Here is a 27,043-nt window from a genome sequence, read left to right on the forward strand (position 1 = left end):
TCATTTAGTTTGTAAGGGTCACTGATCAACGTATAGGCCTTTTTCTCAAAATCATGGCCTGGTGACCATCAATATGTAAAGCAATGTATTTTGATTAATGTTTGGAGTACAATAACAATACTGATATCATTAGAAAGCTAAGAATTTCGTCCTTCCAACGGTGTCTGGGTCTAGACCCAGACGAAGAGTGATGTTAACCATGGGGATGCATTTTGGTCATTTTGTGAACAGGGGTCACTGCCCATTACACTATTCAAGCATGAGAATCCCTTGTCTCCAGTGCTCCCATAATAGTTCTCCTCAAGATGAGAAAACTGATCTTCATGTGTAAAAATCATTGGTGTGCCCCTTTAATAGGCATACCATATGTGTTCTCTATAAAGCTTCCAGACTCCTTACCTACCCACCAGAACTACATCAAGATCCCAAGATGCTTATAAGGAGGAGACACACATTTATGAAACAGCAGAATCAGTAAATTTTTGGGAAATGAAGGGAAATTCAATCCACCTTTATCCTGTAAGTGCCACTTATAGCCACATGTTTCCTTCAATGGACTCATCACACATCTTCTGATCACAACCTGTGTGCTGGGAGGAGGACAGCAGCATGGTTAGGATTAAATCATACACCCAAAGCAAACACATGATTTCGGCGTGGCCAAAGTTCACTTTAAAGACGTGAGTGTTCATCTCAGAAAGCTTAACAGCTGTCATTTGAATGTATACTGGCAATTCATAACTGCAACTTCATGTCTATAATCCCCTTACATGCCTGTTATTTCTCTTACAATGTGAGGGATTGTTATGGGGACCAGATGTGCAGTGAGGAGGGTGGTGGAGGATGTTGCCCAAGGGCTGATTTTTGCACATCACTGGATTAGAGTGACAAAATGCCCAAATGATCGGAAATCTGTTGTTATAAACACAAAATGCCCACATAAATGCAAGCTCACTTTAAACGTGTTTCCTCTTCCTGATCTCCAATGGTCAATATCTGTATGCTCGTCAGGTTTGATAGCCAGGGGTGGTAGAATGACTGATGGCATGTAAAATATGACATCATGCCAGTGGGCAGCTTTTTTGAGCGCTGCACCAGTGAGGTCACTGGTCTCTTAATGACTTCCTCAGGGTCCAGAGCCAGCCTCCTTCTTTCCTCTCCCCATCCACCCAGTGCATGGCCCGTCACACTTCAGCTCATTGTTCCTAATCAATAGCTGAGAATAAAATACGAAGAATTAATCTAGAATTAATGAAGTAATACAATATTATTCCATATTTCACACCACATTGAGTGAACTTAAAAAAGACATTTATGATTTGATTGTGTAATTATGTAATCACATGCATCCTGATAACTTATATAGGATTAAATGTCCCATTCAAGCCCCAGTGAGAGACAACGGCGTGATGGTGTTTGCCAGCCAAAACTCTGGGTGCTGGACAAATATGTCCTCAGCATAACTGCCTCACATCTGTATTTGTTCTGCTCTGAATCATAGGTGGCCCAAAGCTGTCTTGATAAATAGCTACTCCAGGCAAGTATGGTGTATGCTCTCTGACACTATAGGTCACATAACCTTGTTGTCGGGACTAAGACTAATGCAATGTGAAGTGTCAAGTTATTATACTGAAACTAGACTGTGGAGCGGAACCTGAGCTACTGTGGTGATAGCAAGTAGGTGAAACAAGGCAAGGTGAATGTAAAAAGGTCATAAAAGGAGGAGATAGCGAGCAAATGAGAGGGTATGGAGGGGAAAATATTCGACACTAAGTGGGTCTTGTTGGTAGTGAAAAGGGGCACTGAGGTTCTTGGTAGTCGACGTAAATCATAATTGGCTGCTCCGAGCTGGAGCGATGCAAAACACAATGCTGACTTGGTAGTCGCGCATGATGCCAGGAAGGGAATGTGTTTGTTTATTTCAGGAGAACTAAATAATGCAGTAATAATCCTCCTCACCATGTCTCCCGAGCAAATGCCTCAGCACCTGTCAAGAATTTGCAGTATGTTGTCTATTGAGAGAGTTGCAAGAAGAAAACATGTTATTATTACAAAGCCAAGTAAACTAAAGTAATTGTCTGCAGATGGCAAAAACAAGCCACAGCTGTTAATACAGTGTGAAACATAAGATATGAAATATAAATGTAGCAGCGAGGGACTGAGAACAAACTGCATCAGACCAAAAGCTAATGACTTCCCATTACACAATGTAGCCTATAGCCACACTGCACCAGATAGTGCATGGAGGAGGGAAAATGTGTTGCAAAAATTAGTTGTCATTTCAAGTGATTACCAGAATCAAAGCAGCTGGGTGCTGGATTTCAGGTCTGGATTGATTTCAGTAAATTACAATTTTCCACAGCTTTTCTGCTGAGAGAAGAATGAGAATATTGATACGACTTTCATATCTGTCCTCTAAATACAAAACCACAGCCAGCAGTAGGTTAGCCTAGCTTATCTTAGTTTAGCATTAATACTAGAATGGGATTAGGGGAAACAGCTAACCTGGCTCTGTCCAAAGAAAAATAATCACCCTACCAGTGCTTCTAGTTTGCTGCTCTCACTGAATAAAGGTCAACTATGAAAGCAGCTTATTACAACTGTTATTTACATTTATTGTAAGGCAGCACATTCTAGTGGCTGTAGTAATTGTTAGGGGAGAAGAGGCGGAAGCACTAAGGTGAAGTATTGTGAAAAGCAGCAAAGTCTGTGTTGTATAAAGATGGAAGAACTCCCTATAGGGTGAGTGGGAGGTGTGGAGGATGGGTCAAACTAGTGTAGGACTTTTACCTAGAAGACTGGTGTGTGTGGCCCAAAGTCAGCAGTGACTTCTTTTAAAAATAACATAGCACAGTAGCCTATGCTAGTATCTGTAGCATACTACACTAGTTACGTCTGTCATGTGACATACAGTACATGACGTAGTGTTACTTAAAAAAAGAACTTATTTAAAGCCAAACTATTATGTGTTTTCTATCCTAACCACCTAGTTTTTTTTTCTTGTATGCTTTGACCAAACCACAAACTGTTATAACAAAAAAAACATTTCAGAATGTTTATGATGTTCATAATCACTAGGACAGTGATATACTGTATGTTGTTTTGGGGATGGTCGTACATGTACTCTTACATTATAGAGTTTTTGTTTAATCTGTGCAAAAACTGAGTGTAAAAATAACCAGGTACCATTTTACTGGGATTTAGTGCAAAAGCAGCAACTTCCTGGAGTCTCCATTGGTTGCTTGGCAATGTAAATAATAACAGGAAGTTACAACAAATAGTCCATCTTACAACCCATCATAAATCCATATCCTCTCTTTTTGGACATAGCCATTCTATCTGTTTCCCTGTTTTCAGATTTTATGCTATACTACCTGGCTGCTTGTTGTTGCCTCATATTTAGTGGTTTGGTATGAGAACGATCATCTCATCCAACACTTGGAAAGAGAACAAATACCGTAAAACTTCAGTTAGCAGCCTAGTCCCAATCAAACGCCTAGTCTCTTTTACTAGCCTTGTGTGGCTTCATATTTTGACAAATAAATGCCTGTCTCAATTAGACGCCCTGTGTGGTTCTTTACATGTATAAAATCATATTGTTGACTATCAACATCAGCCAGCATTAGTTAGCTGCTTAGATAATGCATATAAATATAAATGTTTACACTTTTTTCAATATGGAAATGCTACATATCGTTAGCTTGGTTCATTTCATTTTACTGAAACCATGAGCACCAAAGAATACACTAACCAGCAAAGTAAACAAGAGAGACAGAAAAAAGTGGTGACTTCCTACCTCTGAAGCTGTCATAAAGTCAGAATATGTGTCCATTCCTCGATGACCTGTAAGTTATTCATATTGCTTTGGTCCTTAAATGTCAACCAAGTGTTTTTATATAAACTAATGCAAGTTGTTTTAACAGGATAAAGTGGTGTTGCGTCAGTATGCTGAGTGCTGTTATCCTTGGGTGTTGTGAAACAAATGTTACAACATAACACATAATTGATGTTATTCAAAGCCGAATTTTTATACAAGTTATATTCATAGTGGTTCAAAGAAACAATTCTGTTGTATTTTTTATCTTTGCTGAGCCAAAGTTTTGTGTAAAAGGTGTTAAGGGCCTGTCCCAAATGTAAGGTTGTTGAGTTCAGTGATTTAAGCAAATAATAGCCTGGGCTACTAATTGAAGTTTACCGGTAAGTGTATTTTCCACTATGTATAGTATAATAATTCCTTTTAAGGTGTGCTCAAGCAGAAAGTGAAGATAATATTTGCTTTGCATTTTTCATGTGAATTTCATGTGAATTTGTGCAGCCTGTGTTTATTTGCCCCAGACAACGTAAGCTAGATAGCAAAGAATGTACCAACCTTATGTTTGGGTGTGTCTTTGTGTCCAGCTCACCCTTTTTACTCAAGTCACCAGAAAATTGAATTATTTTTGTCATTTTTCTGAATTCTCTGTCCTTAATTCTGTATATTTATGAAGTAGATTAATTAAGCTCAACTTGAAATATTTAAAATGTGATGCTTCTTCTGTCATTTGTGCCAAACTGGGCAAATTTGCATCAAATTTTTGCACCTTTCTATTGACTTTGTATGCAGTCAGGCTGCTCATCACAGTCTGAAAACACCATATGAATACAAAGTAAGACACACCTTACAAATGCTTTTGTCTATGGTTGTGCTTGGGTCTAAGCTTTGGAGAGACTAATATCTTATTTAATTGTAATTATGATTTCATAATGCCTCCACAGTTGAAAAACTATAGCACAAATAGCAAAACACAACCACTACATGGCTCACGCAGACAAAGACACACAGGAAAACACACACAGAAGCATCTTACTCCCCTGTAAGCAATGATCTGTATCTGTGCTGCTGGAAAGAGGCACGGAGACGATGGGTTAGGTGCAACTCCATTGTGAGCTCATTTCAGAGTCTAGTTGCACTAAGAACAAACGACTGCTCTCTGTAGACTCTTGGAGATATTGCTGAAACAACTCTTGTGTTGCAGCAGTAAACAGTGATGAGGGTGAACAATAAGGTTCATCCAGATTATAAACCTCAAATATAACTCTGACTGTAGAGTTCCTTTAGCAGCTCAAAACTACTCTGAATACTCTCTGAAGCTTTTGATAATCTTTCTCAGCATGTTGTCATCCTTCTTTGAATCATCCCACCTCAAGCATAAGAAAATGTAGCAAAGGATATTTAACAGGCCATTTTATGTTTCGGAGAAGAAAAAAAAAACACACATCAGAGGCATCTGGTCAAAAACATGTTGTCACTTTAGGTAGACTTGTCACTTTATACCTCTTTTAAAGCTTTTACATGAATTTAGTCTGTTGTCTAGTGTACTTATTCAGTGACCCACTTGCCAAAGCTTGGATAATAAATAGGTTCAGCTTGCTTTATCTTTTTTTTCCAGAAGTAAACAACAGGATCATTTGTTTTTGAATGTCAGGATGTATATCCAAGCAAAGACAGGTAGACAGAGACAAGACACACAGAGAAAGAAGAAAATAAAACATGAGACAAAAGCTTGGGTGGTTTTTGAACACAGGACATTGAATTTACATGTTACGCTTAAGATCTTTAAGCAAGACAGAAGAAGCCAAATACCCAAAGCACCTATTTACAATTGTACATTATGTTTCTCTCTAGTTTAAGCACCCTCAACCCACAGATATGTGTCATATTCGTATGTCATCACCGGATTTTTCTCTAAGCAACAGGGTCATTTTTCATGCCACAGCCGCTGCCCAATCACAAGCTGAGGCTGCACCCTTGACTCAGCACTCGTTTTACCGTGCCCTGCCAACCTAATCAAATTTTTCCATCAGCCCTAACAGTTATACAATTGTCCATGGGCATGCCCTGCCAACTCTTCGCTGACATACCATGCACCGATACCAAAAATTCACTGTTAATACCCATGGCCTTCCAGAAATGTTGTCCTTGAGTTTTCTTGAGAAATGTATGAGACATGTGGAGCCCAGTGAGTGTCTCAGATACACTGACACATACAGGTTGTCGTGGCTTACATTCTGAACAACCACTGAAAAATATTTATTTTACTTAAACCAACAAGACAAGATAGGCTAGTAATCATTTTGGTAATAATATATAATTTCAGTTCCTTGTGGGCATGACAAAAATTAGATGATAAGACTTACATGCAGTGATGGGTACATTAGATATGCGCCACAATTAACTTTTAAACAATGAAAACATAAAAAACCACAGTCACTGTTTCTCAGTAGAGTGCACTGTATATGTGTCATGTCAGACAAGTGCATTTAATGTATTTTCTTTCACATAAAAATTGTAAAGCATATCCTAAAAATATTTTTAATTCTACATTGTTTTCATTTTTGCTCACAGTCTTCATTGCCTATGTCAGTGAATTGTTACGTATGTTGGTGCGTTACCAGTGCCTATGGATGTGGACGTGCACATGCATCCTCATTTGGGTGCACAATAGTGCCCAAAATGGGGATGCACTCATACAAACATTGCTCCATAGCACTACCAGTGGTAAAAAGTGCCTCAGGGTACCTTTTAAGTACCAGCATTATTTAACAACAGGGTGTGTATGCAACAGATAGGAATCCCTTAGTAGAATGAATAACGCATGTATCGTCCCAACTTTGCACTAACTGTAAACTGAAAAGCCGTTTGTGAAGCGATATTCCAAATTACCATGATTTAGTATCCCATATTATAATTTATTTTAGCAACAACATGCAAGTAGATATTTCTTAGATTGAGCCAAGGCCGTAGCCATGGAGTCAACATTTGGGGGACCAAATTTGCCGAGGGGTCTGGGGGTATGGAAGTCAAAATATTCGAAATTTGAAAGCTTATTTCCTACTTAATTATATCATATAAAATGACCAAACATAACTATAAAGTATACGATGACTATGCAATGAATGAAAGCTACTGCTGTCTACATGAATTACACATGCAGCGCAACATAACTTATTGACACTTTACTCAGACTTCTGAGCTATCTGACATAATAAACATGATAAATAACATAATAAAGACACTAACATTAGTTGAATACACCTGTGAGCTGGGTTCTGATGGGGTACGGCAACACCATCTAAACAAACTACATGCAGAACTGCAGCACACTGTAATGCGACAACCAGATAACAGTGGCAATTTGTAAAGTTTATTTATGATTAGGATTACATTTAGCAATGATTACTTTGGTGATGCGGGGTTGCCTGTCACAGAAAAGCTAATAGCATATGTTTTAATTCACATTTTTTAATCATTATATTGTATGTGCTGCCCCCCCCCTCAATTATATATTATAATTAGGTTTGAGTAACAATATGTTTTTTAAATGTTAACCTGTAAGTCTACATAAAATAAGGCACTCAAATCACAAATCACAAAATATTTTTGGCTCAACATAAACCCAGTAGTTTTTAATGCAACGATTTTTTAATGTGGTTAATTTTCATGTATTATATTTAGTTACTGAGGTTAAATGAAAATCACCTGAACCAATGTATTAAATTCAGCTGTGGTTGAATCCATCTTCATGTGGTAAGCCACCCAGCTGCTCCAGTCACAGCACCATGGGAACATTAGTATGAGTGTAACTGGCACATGAACCACTTTCAAGTAGTGTGGTATGTTTTCAGGGTGTCAGGTGCCATGTTTGCATTAAGTTAGTGTATGATATCCCTGCCTCTGAAACACACCTCCCATTATTTTTTCATTCATAGAAATGACACATGTATTAACACATTTGTTTCTTAAGTAACAGTAAGAAATAGGTACAAACAAGCAACCAGATGCTGCACCTCTGTAGATCAGATGAATTTAAGAGCTGTCGCCACAATCAGTTTTATATATTTTGTGGCTTGTATGAAACTGCGCTCCGTACTATAGGTTACATCTATCATCTGCCTCTGTGACGTGCACCTGCTTTGTAAGTTGTGCAGTTCAGTGAGTGATGATACGCTTGGCTCAGTAATGAAGTCTTTATGAAGCCAAATTAGAAAGGTCCAAACCTTAAATAAAAGCAGCCACTGATTTAATAAAGTTACATGATATAATTATTGAATTTGTATTGTGCAATGTGTGTATGTGTGTGTGAGACAGACACAGACAGATACAGGTCCTGTTTTTTCGCTGTTTTCTATTTTTTCATGACTTGGTGTCAGTATATTTGAGCAGCACAAAGGCAGCCCTTGCTTGCTGACACGCGTCTGCTAAGAGGTAAGGCAAACATCTGTCTCCTGTCACAAGCCTTCACATGCTTGCTTTTGCCCAACAAGCTATGATAAGCCACCATCAGTTCAGAGATGAGGCTGCGCGTGATTGTAAAGCAATCTTCAAGCACCAAAATGGGCGAATGGGCTGAAATGAAATTGAAAATGAACTTCTAAAGATGTAAGGTAGAGGTAGGATCAAATGTTAATTAACTCCACTGTTTTAAGCTCAAAGGCCACTCAGGACTCATCCCGTAATAGCAGTCAGTGCTGCTGAAGAGATCAGTGCAGGCAGTCTGTGGTCCATTATACTCCTGCTGAGTAAATCAAACTACTGTACATGACTCTCAGGCTCATGTCTCTGGCTTTATGAGCATCTCATGAAGCAAGCTCTAACAAAGCAAAAACCATTATGCAAAGGGGATATTCCAAAAGAAATGAAATAGCATGTTAACTAGATCTGTTGGATAGAAATTAAGGGGGAATCAGGGGTTTTCAAATATATTGCTCACAGAGAGGCATCATTTTTATCTGTGTAAAGTCTTCACAAAGCACATCAACTGACTTAAGTACATCTTACATCTTACAATTAAAATAAAGCAAATCATTTTAGATCAGCATCACAATTCAGTAGTTGCAATCTCACCATTAACTCTTATTCAGATGCAATATGGGCTGAGTGCGAAAAAAAATGTAAAAGGGAAGACAACCAAACTGAAGGGTTAATTGCAGTCTTTCCCACTGTCCTGTCACTGGTAGTTGACATAAATCATTAAGCACAGTTACACTTGGATAAGAATAAATTCTTGTCTACTACTCTGGTGAACAAATAAATTGTTCAGACTTGCTGCTTTAGATCTCTTGGCAACCCTGTACTTTAAGCAGTATATAAACATTTAATAAATGGTTTATCACACACAAGATTTACATGTTTATTAATGTATTTGTCAAAGGTATAATTCCTCCTCCTGTGGGCACCCATAGTGGAGGCTGGTGTATAAACAGACAATAGATGATATGGTGAAGCACTGTTGTAAAATATACAATATGTCTCAGGAGAATGCATAATTATTATATAAACACTTAAAAATGTCTTTACTTCTGAGTACAACTGTGTTATGGTGTGTTATAAAGGACTTAAATGCCTAAGTTCTGTTTATAAATGCTCAATTGGGGGAATTAAAGTCAATTTTTTGGTACCATTAAGTGTAATCTTGGCACTTCCTATACAAACCACATACAGAGGATCCATGCTAATAATAAAGGCAAGATTTGAAGATAAGTGCACAAACACACACACCTTACAATGCATTACCCACATTTTGTCAAAACTGATTCAAAATACACAATTAAATGATGCCTAAATAGTCACATTGTTTTAGAGGCTTTTACTTTCGTTATTCTGTAACTGTATGTGCTTCTCTCTGGCTCTGAACATTGCATCTGTGTCTAAAATGTCTGTCTTCTTCATTGGTAATTGATTTGTGCTTGACATTTCAGATACATATTAGACATGTGCACCCAAGTCAGGTGCAGATTGAAGTGTTTCAGTTGTTGAATCATCCTGATCTTGTTAGCTGTTTGGTTTGAGAAAGTATAAGAAACGTTGTAAATTAACTGATATCAACTTTTGCAATAACCTGCTTTCTTTAATATCTCCCAGATTGCTTTCTAATGAATCATAATCTATTACGTTTCTGTTTTTCCTGATGCTGTACATATCCCAATCTTTGTTCCAGGATCAAAGCTACAACATGCTGCATATTGTCTTGGATATCACTTATTCTGATTTCATGAAGTAGCTGCAGACAGTAATGATGTTGTAAGGGTTTTGTGTGTATGCAGAGTCACATTTAAGAGTGAAAAATAGATATGTGCCAGCTTATGAATTTCTGTTTGAACCTCCTACCAATTTAATTTAGCGATAGTGTGATGCAATTACAGCTTTTTACATTTTAATATAAACAATCTCTCTGTTGAAATACAGCATAACATGGGTCTGTGAACAATGCGCTATAAGCTATAAATCAAACCGTGAAAGAATTACATTTTATATTTAATCTAATATGAACTCTACCTTAATAATATAAATGATATCTTTCTCTAATTTAATTGGCACTAGCTATGTGCATATTGCTAATATAATTCTGGATTTCCATATTTAATGATGCATGCTTTTCATGGTGAATTTTACTTAGAAAATGTCGTCTTTAATGAACCTTAGAAAAATCTCTAATAGGCATAATCTCAGAAAATGTAACTTCTTTATTTAAAAGGTTCTGGGGCCAATTTTGCTGAGTGCAGTACTTAAAATCCAATAGTTGAAGTCTTGGGGAAGCAAATGTATCTATTTGTAAAGGAAGAATGAGCAAATAGATTGTAATTCAAATGGCAGAGTACAGCAGCGCTGGACTTCAAACTCCAAATGCTTTCATAATTCCTGTAAGAGGAAATATGCATGCATATGCACACTTCATTTCATTAGAAAAGAATGACCTTAAACAGCATTATATGGAGCAAACTAGCTTGTACAGATGCACTAAATGTTAAATAAAACAACAGTGAGCTGTTGCAAAAACTCCCTTGAGCAGAATTCAATCATTATTAAAAATGATAACACCAAATAATTGTATGCAAAGTAGTATAAAGTTTCTGTTTTGGTTTACCTCAAAGGCAGCACTACTCTTTTAATCTAAACCGCTATGAAGAAAAGTGTCTCCATGCATCTGGACATGTGTGGCATGGGTGTGTGATATCAGGATAAAGATATGATTTCCAGAGAAAGGTGTTCAATGAAGTTCTGCACTGGTTGAGTGGACAAATATGCTCTCCCGGGAAACCGTCTGTGCTTTGCGCTTGAATTAAACTCATGCTATGCTGTTACATCTCTTTTCTCTTTTTACTGTCTATCCACACCCTCACGTGGAAATCAAACAAATACTAAACACACACAAACACTTCAAATTGGCCGCACATTGTGAGTGGTGATATAGTGTCCAAACACACTGCGTTTAAGTGGTATTTATATAGTCAAAAATCCAGCGTCCATGACTGAGAGACATTAACACCGGACACAAGCACGGGAGAAAGACGGGAATGAAGAACTCTGCTGAGAAAATGAGAATAAATGGATGTCAATCTCCATGTGGAATTGGTAACCAATGATCCATTAAGGCAGCCTTTCCACAACAGACAGACAAAATAGCCTGAATTAGAAGTGCCTGACATTTCAGTTAATTGCGCTAACCATGTCAGCTCCACAGTAGCTGCAAACCAGGTTAAGTCTTCACCTTCTATTCACCATATGAAACAGGAGCAAAGGCCTTGTGCAGGGCTGATATGTGCAGGGATCACTGCATGCAAATGATGAATAAATTAAGTGCAACAGAGTGGATTTATATTTGATAAACGGGTGGATAAAGCAAATGTAAGCAAACACTATAAAGTTGCTTAAAGCATACATGTAGTTTTATCTTTTATGAGCAGGAACAAATCATCCTATCATCCTAGGATGATGCAAAAATTGGCCGAGACCCCCTTGCCCCCACCCCCACCCCGCCACCCCCCAATTGTATTCTCTTATTATTTATGTTTCTTGCTTGTTAGCTAAGTTGTGTACTTGTATTATTTCTCATAAGCTCTTGTTCTCGTTAGTAAAAATGATAATTAATATAAAAGATAGTAATATTTTTTGAGGGGGACGGGGGCCGCCAGGGGGAGTTTGCCCAGAGTGCCAAATGTGCTAGGTCTGGCACTGGATGAGGACAATATATGTTATAAGAAACAGCAGATGTACAGGCTTAAATAAATTTGTAGTCTGCGATATAAAAAGAAGCGCCAAGCCTCTTCTCCTGACCAACAAAAGAGAGCACAACTTGCTGTCATGAAAGCAAAAGGTTTATTCATGTTTGAAATTACACAACTACCACAAGGAAGACTTTTCAGTCCAGGGTGTAGTCTGGTTAGAAAGTAACACTAAACATCTTTAATACATTAGAATCACTGCCACAAATCATTTGTCATGACTTTTTCAGTTTCAGAATCACATACAATAGAAAAAAGAGAAAAGAAGTTTTGAACCCTGTTGAACAGAGCTGGAAATGTACAGTTCTGAATACTGAAACCTCTATGCATTACATTTTTTATAATGATTTTTTTTTCTCTTTTTTTCCCGCATGATTTAGTAACAAGATGAGCAACATTCAAAATGTTTTTTTTTCTTCTTCTTCAGTATTTACAACAGTTTCACTGTTTGGTGTTAATTTATCAACAATGTTCATCGCGCCGTCTCGTAAAAGCCACAGACCAACAACTTCTCCTTCGCCCCCCTCCAACACCCCCCCCCTCCCCATCCCGTCTCTTTTTCATGGTATTAATATTGTTATCATTTTCATTTTTTTATTTTTGTCATTTTAATTTGCCGTACAGCAACAGCATTTTATTAAAAGATTAAAATATACATTAGATTACATAGAGGATGAAGAGTTTACAGTGTTACAAGATGTAATCAAATTAACTACATAAAAACATTAAATAAGGGCAAAAGAAACTATGGCGGTGATATTGTTTAGAGGTAGTAAGTGAGCACTCTAAGCTACAGAAATGTTGGGAATGACTGGTTTTCATGAATTTGAATGAGGTAATAAAGCTGTGTATTGATTGGTGGGATGTATAATTACTCTTAAGCTATATTATGTACAACTTTTCCCTGTGTAACGGGGGCCTGCTCCTGTGTGTGCTGCGAAGGAATGATCTACTGTTTGTTGATAAGCAGTACAAAAAAAAATGTTTACATATGTACATACTAAACATCAAATTATAAAATATGGAATGGTGTCATGTTATAGTCAAGCAATCAATTACACTTCTTTATGTTCCAGAGTTTGAATAGCCATTTCCTTCTACTAATGTATACGGCTGTAAGGCAAAAATAAATCTTGAAAGTAACTACAAAGCTGCCATTGAGCTGTCAGCGGTAGCATTGTCGAGTTGCTGGACAAGATTGCGGGCACATTACAGTCAAAGAAACAGCTGCTTTAATCTATGTATTGTAAGAACTGAAAGAGAATCCAATTATCAAAATGGGAAGTGGTAATTAAATCAAGAATCAAACAAATGGCCGTTTAAAATGTCACATTAAATGCGCGAGTGTCATCCGGTACTTTAAGTTCAGAGGAGCTAATTATCCTGAAAGTTTACTGAGTATTGTACGTGTGTGTGTGTGTGTGTGTGTGTGTGTGTGTGTGTGTGTGTGTGTGTGTGTGTGTGTGCGTGTGCTTACCCCTACGACAAACAAATAAGAGTATACATCTGATTTATGAAGACAGAAAGAAAACACTGAACGATCAGGAAACACTGGGTGTTAATGATGGAGGATGTGTGTGGCGTGGTTCTTGGGAAATTTGAAGGTACAGGAAAAACCAATCTGTCGTGAAAAGTTTTTTCTTTTTGTATTATCCTCTGCAGTTGCCAGTGAAAAGAGTCCATGCCCAGCTCGAGGCGAAGATGCATTAATAGCGGATCAATTCGAGGTATCGGAGTGCACACTTCCGGGTCCTTCTGTCGGAGATATTACAGAAGACGGAGTCGTTGCATCTTGCCATCCCCCATTAGCCTGGGACACAAATGGGAAAAGGTTGAGATTACAATCACACACTCTGCAACATGAGCTCAGTACATTTTTATCCCCAAAATGTAACACAACACTCCAAAAATGGAAATGAGACTTATAGATTCTGGTTGCACTCATGTGTCAACTGATATCAAAATGTTTTACATACAACGATGCTGTGTGATTAGTCTCCGCATTACAGTAGCATCAGCAAAGAGGCTCTTGGAAACAAATTTGTCTCGTGTCCCGACCAATGGGAGCGCTCCCTGAAATCAGTGTCTAAGCAGATTTCGGCAGCGGCCGACAGCTTGTCGCTACATATTCTCCTGTCAGTCAAGAAGAGGGAGGGCTCGGGCCGGGTGAGGTGGGGGGAGCTGAGTGAAAGTGACAGGGCAGGGGCCTCTCCAAGAGAGCCAGTCTTAGCCAGCCTGACTTTGCTTTGCTCCAGGCATGACCTAGCCTTTACTGGATCCTTCTACGTCACCACCAACAAAGCTAAAGGTTAGTCTATGCTAATATATCTATGCGGAACTTTCAGGTTTGTCGCTTCAAAATGAGAGCCACAGTTTGGCTCATTCCAGATATTTTATTACCATTATTTTGTTTCTGATTCTCTCCTGTCATGGTTGCTCAGCGCCGTCAGTTGCTGTTTTAGTAGGGATGATGCTGAGCTCTGGTGAGCCAGTAGGCACAGGTCTACACTGCACATGGAAGTGAGAAACCTTGTGAGAAAGTGAAAAACGCTTGATCCTGGTAGGAGCTGACATGTCTAAAGAGCTTATAGCAATAAGGCTTCAGCAAAGCCAAAATGACACCAAAAGCATTGGATGCTGGCAACAGCCCCCACCATTTGTTTACACAAAACGTGCTAATTCTTTTTCACACAAATAAATATATATATATATATATATATATATATATATATATATATATTTTAATTTCAAGTAACACTGCTGCAGATCTAATACCTTATTTTTGATGCTTAAGCCTTAAATAATATTAAACTGTGAATATGTGCGCCTTTTACCCAACAGGCATAACAATATGAAGAGAGCAAATACTGAGGTTGTGATCCAGTGCGGCGAGAGAGCGAGAAAGAGAGAGCTGTCTGACACTATTTCTCTCTCACTCTCACTTTCTCTCTCTTCATCCTCTCTCATCAACGAAATTAATCTTTACTCTGATAGCTTCAGATTGCGCGCTGCTTTACAAAAAAGGAGCCATATCAAACCTCATCAAGGAAGATGGAATTCATGTCGGGAAAAGGGCTGCGGGCAATCACATGTTCATATTTTATCATGAAGATAAGGCTATGGAAAATTCTGTGAAGCATTTCAAAACAGCTAAATGCAACAGATACCGTGCGGTGGGGGGAAAAAAAATTGGGTTTGACTCTAACAAAGTATTAAAGGTGTTTATTTTTATTTCCCCGCTGTGTAATGTGTTTTATTAAAGACAACTTTTAATCATATCAGGTGACAAAGTGACAAGATGCTATGTCTGCTTTGGGAAGGTTATGTCTATCTGCATCTGCCATGAGTGTAATGCAATTTAATGCACTGCACCTTCATGGAATGTAATTAAAATATAACAGCTCATTTTGATAAAAAAAACAGTAACTAATTTCACCTTTGCTCAGTAACTCTACTTACATTTAACCCATGTGGACTATACATCGTGTTCCCCCCGAGAGCATCATTGTATCCTGCCGTCTGACTGATAACATGGCGCAGGGTATCCACCTGAGGGAACAGACAAGGTGGACAAGCTGGTCAACTCAGTGTCTCAAAGCAGGTCAGCACTAACTGTAAACATGCTCAGTGAAGCAACAGATACTGACTAGTGTGAAATCACAAAGGGACTCCTGAGACAGCACATTTGTAACACAGCTAATAGATTTTCTAATGAAACAAAGGCATACTGACGTTACTAGCATGCTCAGATCTATGACATCCTCTATTATGGCTATGAAATAATAAACAAAAGCATAAGTTACAATAATATTACAAATATGTATGTTTAAAATGAGCATTTATTTTACTTAAATCATGAGTAAGCGCAGATTTTTTTTCTGCATGGTTGCGATTGTGTTGTGCAGCTGCGTTAAACTTACAAAATGGAAGACATCAACAACAAACGATAACAAGATGAGACAGGAAGATAGCAATATAGAGAATACAGAAAAAAAGGGGAAAACACAGTACCAAAAACCCAATACCAACCCAAGAGTTCAAGTCAAAGCCAAATGCATTCACAAAAATGTTTAGATGTTTGGAATAGTAACCAGGAAATTGCTTTGCGGCATGATAGCAGTGGGGTGGGATTATATTTTGGCTGCCAAAATATTCCATCCAAAGCGAAATAGTCAGTAAACACTTTAGTCAATCGGAGGTTATGGGAGGCCTCGCTGTTGTAATTTGAACTGCCCCCTTCGCATGGGCAGCGTGTTTTTTTTTTTGTCTTATTTTCTATTTTAACGTGCTTCAGACTGCACTGTGGATGGCTCAGTACACAGGCAAGACAAGGACAGCTCTCTGCGCTGGTAGTCAGGAACTGTCCCTGATTGTTGATCCTACCTGTGACTGTACATTGGCTCCGACTTGTGCCCCTTGGTAAGAATCCCCATTCAGACTCTGCATGCTCAAGAACATGTCCCCAGAGTTTGGGAGGTTAAAAGAACCTGAAGAACCTGGAAAGGGAGGATGTAAGTAGCTGAATACATGAGAAGGCTATAAAGGGAGAGCACAGACACACACAAATACACACACACACTCACCACGCACACGTCTGCATACACAGACCCAACTCAAGCAGACAAATACACTGAGGAAAGACTCCCATAAAGCAGGCAACTACAGGGATGAAAGAAAGTAGGGAAAGCAAAGAAATAAACAGAAGGGGACGATATGCAGAGGGACTGAGGAGGATCTTTTTTTTCTAACAAATGCAGTAGACACAATGAAATGAAAATCACACGACACAAGGGGGAGGTAGGGGGCCAGTTCTATATGTGGTTGGTCGCTTAAGCTCCCAATTGTTCCACATCACCTACTTCCAATCTAACGTTGGCAGGGAGGTATCACATGGTAAATGACAAGGACAATAAGAAGCTTATGAAAAGACCAGTACCAGTAAACATGTTGGTTAAAAGAGTGTTTTTGCTCTCTGCAGAATCCAGCTGAAACTCTTCATCTTTCATCTGGAATCCTGGGTGCAAGAAAAAGGGACCACTTCATAAGCTTACCACACCCCGACGCAGGTCAACCTAGTCCAAACTCAGCATTACATCACTCATTAAACCGGACTAAACAGGCTTCCTGTTTTGACTCTTATTCAATATGAGCTGCATATAATGCCATTCTGACATAATACTATCACTGTAGGTAAAATGCTCCCAGCAAATTATGCGTCATTTTATTTAGCAAAAAAAAAAAAAAGCACTACCATTCAGTGGGGCTACATACCATTACATTACAAATGACAGGAAGTTGACAGAAAGTCAAGGGAAAACAAATCCCACTGGCATCCTTCTGAATTCTCGTTTTTATTTATTTATTTTTTCATTTTGCCAAAAATACATGTGTTCTCGGTTCACAAGTCAGGAACGCTCTCTTTATGCATGAGTTTGCTTGGCATCAACCGTCTTATAGACAGGAGACACTGTGATCCCCAAGCTGGGAGCAGAGCCTGTCACTCTTGGCTGTGTGAATCGTGCATGAGAGAGGAAGGCAGGTAGGCAGCGGGTTAAGGGCTGAGGTAGAGGGCAGATCTTTTTTTTATTTATTTTTTTGTCTATATGTAGGAGTGCCTACCGGAGTTAGGTGTGGTAGGGGAGTTGGCCTGGCTGTTCTGCACTGCAGCGGCTGCAGCGTGTGCCGCATTTACAGCAGTCTTGGCAGCATACAGGTTGGCTTCTTCCTGAAACTTGCCGATATTTTTCTTGTACCGGATCCTTTTGTTGCCAAACCAGTTGGATACCTGTGTGGTAGAGCAGAAGGAGGAGGAGCAGAGGAGTCAGACGTCAAGCAGCCACAGCACCGTGCACTGAGCAGTGTGATTGTTTCAAGATGTCATGTTTGGGTCCATCAAGTACCCAATTCCCAGCCCCTGCAGTAATGTCCGCCGGGTACACAAGCTAATTAAGCCATAATCAGGAGCCACTTGTGTCTTCTCATGGATGGGAGCATGACATGCTCTCGGATCTGTCTCCTGACAAAACTAAAACACAAGGGGCTCCTATTGCACAGACACTTAAGTCAATGTATTATATATATTTCTCATATCAGGGCTGATATCATACAAATCCTATCATGTCCCCGTGTGAATATATATATGAATGTTTATATTTTACCCTCTAAAGAATCCTCACTAATTCCAGATCAGTGAGTCTAGGTGATTGACACTTTATGTAAATACAATTACAATTAGTTCATTTAGGCGATTTAATTTTATAAGACAGTAGCAAATGCAGCCACAAATAGTTTATTACATGTGAGGCAGTATGTCAAAATTAACATAAACAGAAAAACAGAAAACATTGTAAATATCTGTGTTAAATATTTATAAACTGTTGATCTTAATTAAATGTACATAAACGCTTTCATTTTGAAAACAAGAAAACATTAATACGGCAATGTGTGTGTGTGTGTGTGTGTGTGTGTGTGTGTGTGTGTGTGTGTGTGTGTGTGTGTGTGTGTACAAGCATGCTCAATGATTCGGGGAGCAACTTTTGTTTGTAATTATCAAAAACAAGAGTTAGAGGGTAAAGACCTGCAGACATGTGAGGCAGTAAACACAGTTTGTCGGGGCAGTCGGTGTTAATTGATGTTTTTAAAGAAAAAAAAATATTTTACCAAAGTAGAATGAAACTCTGAAGGTACAAGGAAGTTCAAATTAATGTCTGCAAGTGTGTATATTCAGATTTAGTGCAGTTGCAAACGCTCATTTTGTTGAATTGAAATGATGACACCCAACATCAGTCAGACACTGAAAAGTTGGGGTGAACCTTATGTGTGAGTGCTGGCTCTGCAATAACAGTGGAATAATAATGAGATGATGCTTGTTTTTAATGGTTCTATAAATTAGAGTGTCTTGTCGCTGTGCCGCTGCCCCCCTCTCAGGCCCTGCAGCCCACGGCTGGACCAGCCAAAGAGCAGCTGCCCCTAATGACGCTTTATTTAATTTCCACCCATGTGCTTAAATTTTAATATCCCCAGCAGCCCGCCAATGCTGTGGCGTAAAAACTGACTGGATTTGCAGGACATCAGATCATTTCTATCCTGCACGTCTCTGTGCTCTAAATCTTTAATATCTAGGCAATTAAAATTAATGACCATTCAGGCGAGGCCCACTGTTGGCAGGGTTTCCTTGACATCAATTGTTTGATGGGTTTACCTAGAGGTTAAACTAACAAGCAAGGTTTAATTGGAAGCAATGAAAGCCCTGGCCATCATCCTTTTTACTTAACCTGCTTATGGTGGATTGTGGAGCCAAAGACGATGCAATATTCCCTCTGTTTTCGACAGCTCACAAAGTGCCCACAAACCCCCCGAAATCATAGAAAATGTTTTCTAAAGCTCATCAGTCTGTTTAATTTAACAAAAATGTTTGTGCAAACAGTGTATTACACACAACTGCGTTTATGTCAGCTGGGGTGTTTGCACACGAAAACATATTTGTCTCATTAAGCCTGAAAGTTGACAGTGGTAGATAGACACTAGATTACTTTTTTTTACCAGGTACGGCAGTGATGTATGCTTATTCTACCATTATATATTGAAATGTGATGATTTCAGAAGTTAGGAACGATTGAAGAATAAACTTTCAATACTTTACTCTGCTCTTGTCCTTTCTGATGAAGTGTGTTATGACTGTATTCTGCCACTATATGGTGTTACAAGCCTGGACAGACTCAGCAGTGTTGGCATTGAACCCTCCGGATGTTACACCACCCCTTCTCCGCTCTACAACGCACTTCTCTCTCCTGCCCACTGAACTCTGGCTTTAGTGATTCTCAGGTTCAGCTAAATATTGAACAAAATGCGCGGCACTGTAAGGTGTGGAGCACAACCCAATCTACAGAACTAATTCCCTTTTATCTTGTGGCAGGCCATGCATTCAATTGACTCCTATGTGTGGTGAGAGCCAGGTTCTGAGATTGAATTACCTGACATCAGCAGCCTCAAAGGCAGCGATTGTATAATGACCATGCAGACTCCTTGCAAGAGCCCAATGCTGTTGCCTCCATCACTGCCCACTAGAGAGGCCACGGAGCTGTAGTTAATAATTCAAACTATTTCACCCTATTTCAGGTCAATACTCCTCACTAGTCAATGTAAGGCAATGCATGGTCTGTCTATGATCTTAATATATCTGAGCTTACAATGCCCTGAGCCTTAAATACAAATACAAAGGTGGGCTCACTAGCTGTGATACCATCAATTATACAGGCAGCATTAATAATGAATGAGAGCTCAAGTCTTAGCTTCTCTAAATTCACCATGATCTGAAATATTGAAAAGTGTCGCTCAGAAGAAAAATGTCAGCAATGTGAATGAGTCTCTGCGCAGGAATGTGCCTTAAATGTTGAGGACATTATATCAAATATGGCCTCTGTAAACCCTGACACAAACGACAGCCATCCAATCCCATGCCTTCATTCAGGAGCCCAGCACAGCGCATGCAGAGTGACAGAGGGAATAACACCGCATCCTGCATAATATATCATAATGTCAATAGCTCATCGTACTTTCAGGATTCAGCATTACAAGTTAGGCAGTGCTAGGAAAGTTTATCACTGCAGCATTTAGATAAAACACTGGATTTGAGCTGCAGGGATCTCCTGAGGTAGAGAGGCTTTGCTCTCAGGGAAGTCGACTGTGCATCACTTGCATTTTCAATGATCCCTGTTGAAATGATGCAGGGTGTTTCGTCAGCGATGATGTATCGGGCAAAGTTGCGGATTGCTATTGGCATACCATTCACGACGGATGGTTTTTACTTAATGAACCGCTCGTGCAATCAGCAAAGCCCCGCAAAAAAAAAAAAAAAGTATTTTGTGGGTGTTTGAAAAATTACTTAGCCGAGGCCCTCAGAGTGGCCGCAGCGAGCAGCGTCTGACTCTGAAAGGCCGGGGCCACGGTGAGGGATAACCCACTTACGGCATCACGTCGAGCCTCCGACTTTGTTACTCACTTAAAATGAGCCAAAGCACTAAGAATAAGTCAATAAGAATGTCTGCCGTGGCCTCAGTCGGTCGAGGAGTACGCCACTAATGGGGCCTGAGATGAGTTCAAGTGAATTTTTAAAAGCCCTCTAATTTCTGCATAGACTGATTTGTTCTCATGGGAACTGGATTGGTGGCCTGTGTTTTTTTTTTTTTTTTTTTTTTTTTGCCAGGCACTCAGAACACAGAGTGGAGCTCCATTTGTGAGTGTGAGGGTCGGTGGCCGTTTCTTTAAGCACTACAAGTGAGTGGGGGGTAAATCATCTCAGAGCGCAGTTTGAAGATTGAAAAGACCACACAATTAGTCGACGCTCTACAACAAACAAAAAAATAAATAATGTGGTGAACAGTAGCCAAAAAAGTAAAATTTCATGTGACACATTTGTACACACATAATATGGTGAGAACATGGGTGTAAGCTTAAAAAATATGGATCAATTAAATCTGTGTTCTTGTGTGACTTACAGGTGGGATGTAAATGCTGATTTTCCACTCTTTTTTTAAATGTCAATTCAAACTTGAAACACTGTAATTCATAACATTAGCATTGATCCAGTAGTGTGAGGGAGGGAGGTTCTGTGCAGTGGAAAAACTTGTGAGGCTATTACATACATGAACAGAGGAGGTACAAAAAATGAAAACAGTGGATCAGGAGAAGTCATGACATACCTGTGATACTGTGATGGTGCTTCCCACCCCCTGAAGGCAAAAAAGAATGGGCTTTTACAGTATCTGACTCTTCATGACTACACTCAATACCCCCTCCCCACACAGAAAAAAACACGGCAGATTATTGTATAGATTCACGTTTCTGTGATATAGTGTCTCATGAGGACAACCATAGAACAATAGAGTATCAAAAAAAATCTAGATAGTAGTCACAATCATAGCAAGAAAAAGAGAGCACAGGATAATAATACTCTGGATGTGGGGGTTAGGTGTGAGAGATATTGCCTTCAGGTTTACCCAGCAAGCAGGCTATGCTATATATAAAGTGGGAAAATATAACTGTGAATTAGCAGAGAATCCTGCAAGGTCACTTGAGCAGCAAGCATACAAATAAATAGCCGGTATCATCTAGTGTTTTGAAGCACCAGACTTAACTGCTTTTCTTAAAGTAATGGATGATGCCATTTTTCTTCCCAGCTTATGACCTGAGCGACTGACCAGGCAACAGAGAGAGCACACATGGTGGATGGGAATGAGAGGGGAAAATGGCAGGGGACCCAGCGTTGTGGGGCAGAGGGGGGCGGCTAAGGAAGGACAGCATAGTGCTTTGATTGAGGCCGAGATGATATAGGCCTCCCCTCCCTGTGGCCCTGCTCTGACTGACTGGGACCAGCCTTGACTGAAGCATCATTAGGCAGCCACAATGTCAAGGTTAGCTAAGGACATTGTGTCTTGGTGGTGTGACCTACGGTAACTATCCCTCTAGGCTTTCCCACCCTGATTACCCACCAGCTACTGTTAGATGAGCACTACCCACCTGGGAAACTGTGATGCTGCACTTCTTGGCCAGCTCCTCTTTAGCCTCTTCGCTTGGATACGGGTTGCTGAGGTGCGAGTAGAAGTATTCGTTCAAAATTTCCGTCGCCTGCTTGCTGAAGTTTCTCCTTTTCCGCCTGAGTGGGGAGCACAACGAGAGAAAAAAGGCCGAGCGAGCCTATTAGCGGGGACCAGCATTAACTCATCCATTTGGATCGCACAAATTGCACAATCAATCTCACACATAAATGGTGAAAATAATGAGGAATGGGGCTCTAAGGGCCCTCAGGAGCAGGATATCGTGTCCTGCTCCAAGAGTCTCGTCAACACACAGAAGAACAGACTCCGACCAATAAACTGACAAGCACACAAATAAACGCACACACAGTCACAAAACACATACAATGTTTAATTTGGTCTGTTGGTCTCCAATCTCCAGTCCAAGCGTGTAATGTGCAGAGTTTAGTGCAGCGGATGGGTGGGCTTTGTGATGGAGCGCAAAGCCCAGTCGGAGTGCATCTCGGTACATTATAGAAATCACGGCATGCACAGTTGAGCATTGTTCCTGAAGTGCCACAGCCCCAGGGATCTCCAGTAGAAACAAGCGAACTCTAACTAGATCTGGGTCCCCGTCCCTCCCAAGGGCACTACTTATCATGTTGTTGAGCATTTGCTTATTTTTGCCTTGTTTACTGCGCTTCACACAGGCAGTGGGCAAGCCAATGTGCTTCCACTCGGCTTGTTTGGCCCGAAACTTGTACCGCTCTCCACCGAATGCCCACAGTGCACCACACTGTTAGTGATTAGAGTAATCCACAACACCTGCTGATGACCTCCCCTCCATCCATTACACATGACTCGGCCCCCATTTCATTTGGTCTTAACTGTTCTCAGGTGCGGGGCCATGATAGTCTTGGAAATGGATAATGCATGGAACATGGACATAATTAAAATCATGCATCTCTGCGGTGCTCATACTGTGTGCTGTGCCAGAAAAGTGGGAGAAAGAAACAAACTTTCTGACCTGCACACAGTCTAAAAATGACCTCGCCCACTGGATTTGCTTATATGGGTCATACATAAGCAATAAAAGTTTCCAGATACCAACACACACACATACACATATATATGCTACACGATCCACTGACCTGGCATCAAGGAATCTGGAGCGCAGGATCATGACAGCTTCACAGGTGCTCTGTTTCAGTTGCATCTGGATGGAGCTGAATTTACGGTGAATGATTCCCACCATGCGCTCAATCTCTTTGGGAGAGATGGGCCGCGTGCGAGACTGTTCCCTCAGCAGGTTCATCACATGGGTAGTGAATTCGTTACATGCCTGCAAAGTGACATAGAGACACAAAGTGCAGCCAAAGTGAGTTCTACAAATGTCCCAAGTCACAGCAGTGAACTTACAAAAGCTCTTTGACTGATATTCTAAAGTTGTGCACATTTTTCATAGCGGAGGTTTATTACATGAAAGCTCTTTTTGTTAAAAGCTTCCACAGAGTGCCCTGTTTATATATCACAGTGATGACATAATAGGTGAAGTCATCTCTGAATATAAATGCAGATTTGCAATTTGGCTTGGCCCTAATGCAAGGCGAATTTAAACAGCTTTTCGTTAAACCAGTAGTTCATACATGATTAATTAGAATAACTCATTTACGTAGTGCACACTTTAGCTCATTACTCTGAGTAAAATTCGTTAAGTATTTACATTTAGATAATTAAAACCTGGAAACACCCTTAAGAAAGATGCATTTACTCCGGGCAAAGTGTTGTGTGCCCCCGCGTACCCACCTCCTCTCTCAGAGAGCACCGAGTAAATTAGTCTAATTTACCTCACCGGCTTGCTGAGGCATCACTGTTACACCTTCTATTTTCGCCCATAATGCCTGTGTTTAATGGCGAGCTCAAAGTGCTAGGTGAAGGAGCTGATCATACTTTCATTTAACACAGATGACTAAGGTTCTCCTCTGGATCTCTATAATCAGCTACAACACAGTGAATAATGCTGCAGTTTTTTTCTCCCCAAGCTGATAAGACATTCTCCCCTATCATGCATATTCTCTGCAATTTTCTTGCTAATGCAGGGAATAAGCTGTTCTGGGTGTTCTGAAGGGATGTGAAGTATAAAGTACAACTCAATAGGTCCATTTGAACGCAGATTGAAATTTAGAATAGCTGTTAGTCACATGGTTATTTAAACCTTGTGACTGTGAAAGCAGAACAAAATTGATATAACTCTCTTTTTCTTGGAAGTGGTGCATGGAGAGCCAAAACCTGAATCCTGATGCTGTTCTTGCAAAGACTCCCCCTCACCTGTTCGTATTTCTCCAGCTCCGTGTGGTAGATCTGTCTGATCTGGGTGAGTTTGGCTCTGTAGTCGGAATGTTCAATGGAATTGTCGGCCGCCCCGCCGGAGGCCGCGGCTGCAGCTGCGGCGGCAGCGGATCCGCCGCCTTTCTCTGGTCCCGCCACGCCCTCTGCCAGCAGCATGTTGTCTAGGCGCATGAGCTGGGGGTCTGGGGGGTCCTCCTCTTGGGCACCACGGATGCTGAGACCTGCAGCAACACACAAAACATGGACAGCGGGTAAGTTAATGTCATCCAGTGACATTAAAACTGGATAAAATACTACCAATGATGAAAAATTAAACACATCAAATAAGGGCAGGCTGGATTGTTAAGAGCAATTAAAAGCATTATGTCTGCGTAGTCTGCTATAGTGTGATGTTTCCCCTGCAGGTATGAACTGGGTGCCTCCTGTGTATGTGCCGTGTTCCTGTCGCCCATGTCTATGCCTGTTCTCTTTTATTTACACACTGCGCTGCACACTGTGTGTACGGGAAGGCTGACATGACAGCAACATCCATAAACTGACAAATGCTCAATGGTGAAGTGGCACTTCTACTCTGCGAAAGGATGCTAAACAGAAAACTATACCTCCAGTGAGTGTCTCTGTCTTTGACACAGTGAATGCTGGGAACTCCAAAAAAGTAACCTCATTTCTATTTGCTTATGAGGTTTGAATCTTGTATTATTTTACTATCCAGATTTTGCAATATTCTAAGAAGTAATAAAAATGTGCTGGTGAAGTCAAAATCTACATACAGCAAAATGAGCACGGAGTCAATTTTATGTAAACTGCTCATTCATGAATTCGCTCTCAGACCCTGCTGTTTATTTCCTCCGGTTTTCTGTCTCGCCGGTCTGTCAGCAAGTCGTAATCACCCAGCAGATAGCGTACATGCACACCTTGATGCATTGGCAATGCAGCCACAATGCCAGGCTTTACAGAGAATAAACAAACAAAAAAACACTGCGGGTCAGAATTACAACAAAAACAAGCTGGAGCAATCCACTCTAATAAGTGGATAAAAATGTGGCTCAATGGGCAGTAAATACTGAGTGGCTACTCGAACGTTATGATTACCAGAGTTGTTTCAATTCAATAATCCCTCCCGCAATTCAGGGATTTTCAACAGCTCATTACAGCTTCATTAAGATATGGCCAGCCACTGGATGCTAAATAAGAAGATTAGTGGCTCTATTGTGTCAGCCAGTAGGCATGCAATCAGAGGAGCCCTTTTACCATGCTTTGACCGACTGACCCTGCACACCATCCACAGGAGGAAATACTAGGGGGAAAGCGCTCCTTTTCTTCTGTCTGTCTTCCTACAAACACATTCCTGAATAAAATAAAATAAAAATTAGGAAACACATCATTTTGTAGCCACTCCTCTGATGTTTTCATCTCTGTTTTTGTTCGACTGCAGCGCCACTGAAAAACAAATTTGCCTCTATTTATGGATCGGCTGGCTTTGAGTCTTTTAGGTGTAATGGTGTGAGAGGAGTGGATGAATGTGGCTATTTGTGTTGGAGACATTGAGATGCTGGACAAGGCTCCATCAGGCTTCGCAGAGCCAAGCCATCCATGTGGACAATATGCCGCTGCTCCACTAACCCTCATCCACATCGCACTGCATCTGCGCAACTCCACCCAAAGCTCTCGTTCTGGACAGGCTCGACTGTTTCTATTCCAGTTTGTGCAGCACCAAAACAAAATGGCACATGATTCAAATGTTGACTGACCAGACGCCTGGCTACATATCTCAACATGCTCTAATAGCTGGTGGTTTGTCTGCCACTACAGCTCATATTTTCCTAATTCAGTATTTACTCCCACTCTCTGATTCAACTCAAGCTCAGCAGGCTGCACTTGCCTTTGTGCTGCGGGTGGTGGTAAGTAGGTAGGCATGTTTTTCATGTCAGGTATATTAAATATAACTCTGGGACGCAGTGTACATTTCCACACCAAACCCAGTTGTCACTTTCACTCCACTCACTCTATATCCAGGGGAAATGCAGCTGAGGGAATTTACAGGGCTTTTCAGCTAAATGGGCATAAATCACCGGTTTCATTCAAACTAAATAATCACAGGCCATAAAGAGCTACTAGTCTCTTACCATATATTACCA

General features: G+C 40.3%; 1 protein-coding gene across 10 annotated transcripts in view; it reads right to left on the bottom strand.

Annotated features, from left to right (window-relative positions):
• Positions 1-13,443: 13,443 nt before the first annotated feature.
• pbx3b (pre-B-cell leukemia homeobox 3b) overlaps positions 13,444-27,043 on the bottom strand; it is a 58,590-nt gene continuing 44,990 nt past the window's right edge. For 2 of the 10 annotated variants that reach the window (XM_049580015.1, XM_049580016.1), the window contains exons 3-10: positions 24,885-25,126; positions 23,708-23,898; positions 22,561-22,696; positions 21,744-21,773; positions 17,662-17,827; positions 16,979-17,056; positions 15,502-15,591; positions 13,444-13,852 (exon numbers count right to left, since the gene is read on the bottom strand). In XM_049580015.1, coding sequence (XP_049435972.1) covers positions 15,545-15,591; positions 16,979-17,056; positions 17,662-17,827; positions 21,744-21,773; positions 22,561-22,696; positions 23,708-23,898; positions 24,885-25,126 — 890 coding nt within the window. In that variant the 3' untranslated portion in view covers positions 13,444-13,852; positions 15,502-15,544. The other 8 variants (XM_049580012.1, XM_049580013.1, XM_049580019.1 and 5 more) reach the window with 6 other exon arrangements.

The sequence above is a fragment of the Epinephelus fuscoguttatus genome, linkage group LG6 (genome assembly GCF_011397635.1).
Source record: "Epinephelus fuscoguttatus linkage group LG6, E.fuscoguttatus.final_Chr_v1".
NCBI lineage: Eukaryota > Metazoa > Chordata > Actinopteri > Perciformes > Serranidae > Epinephelus > Epinephelus fuscoguttatus.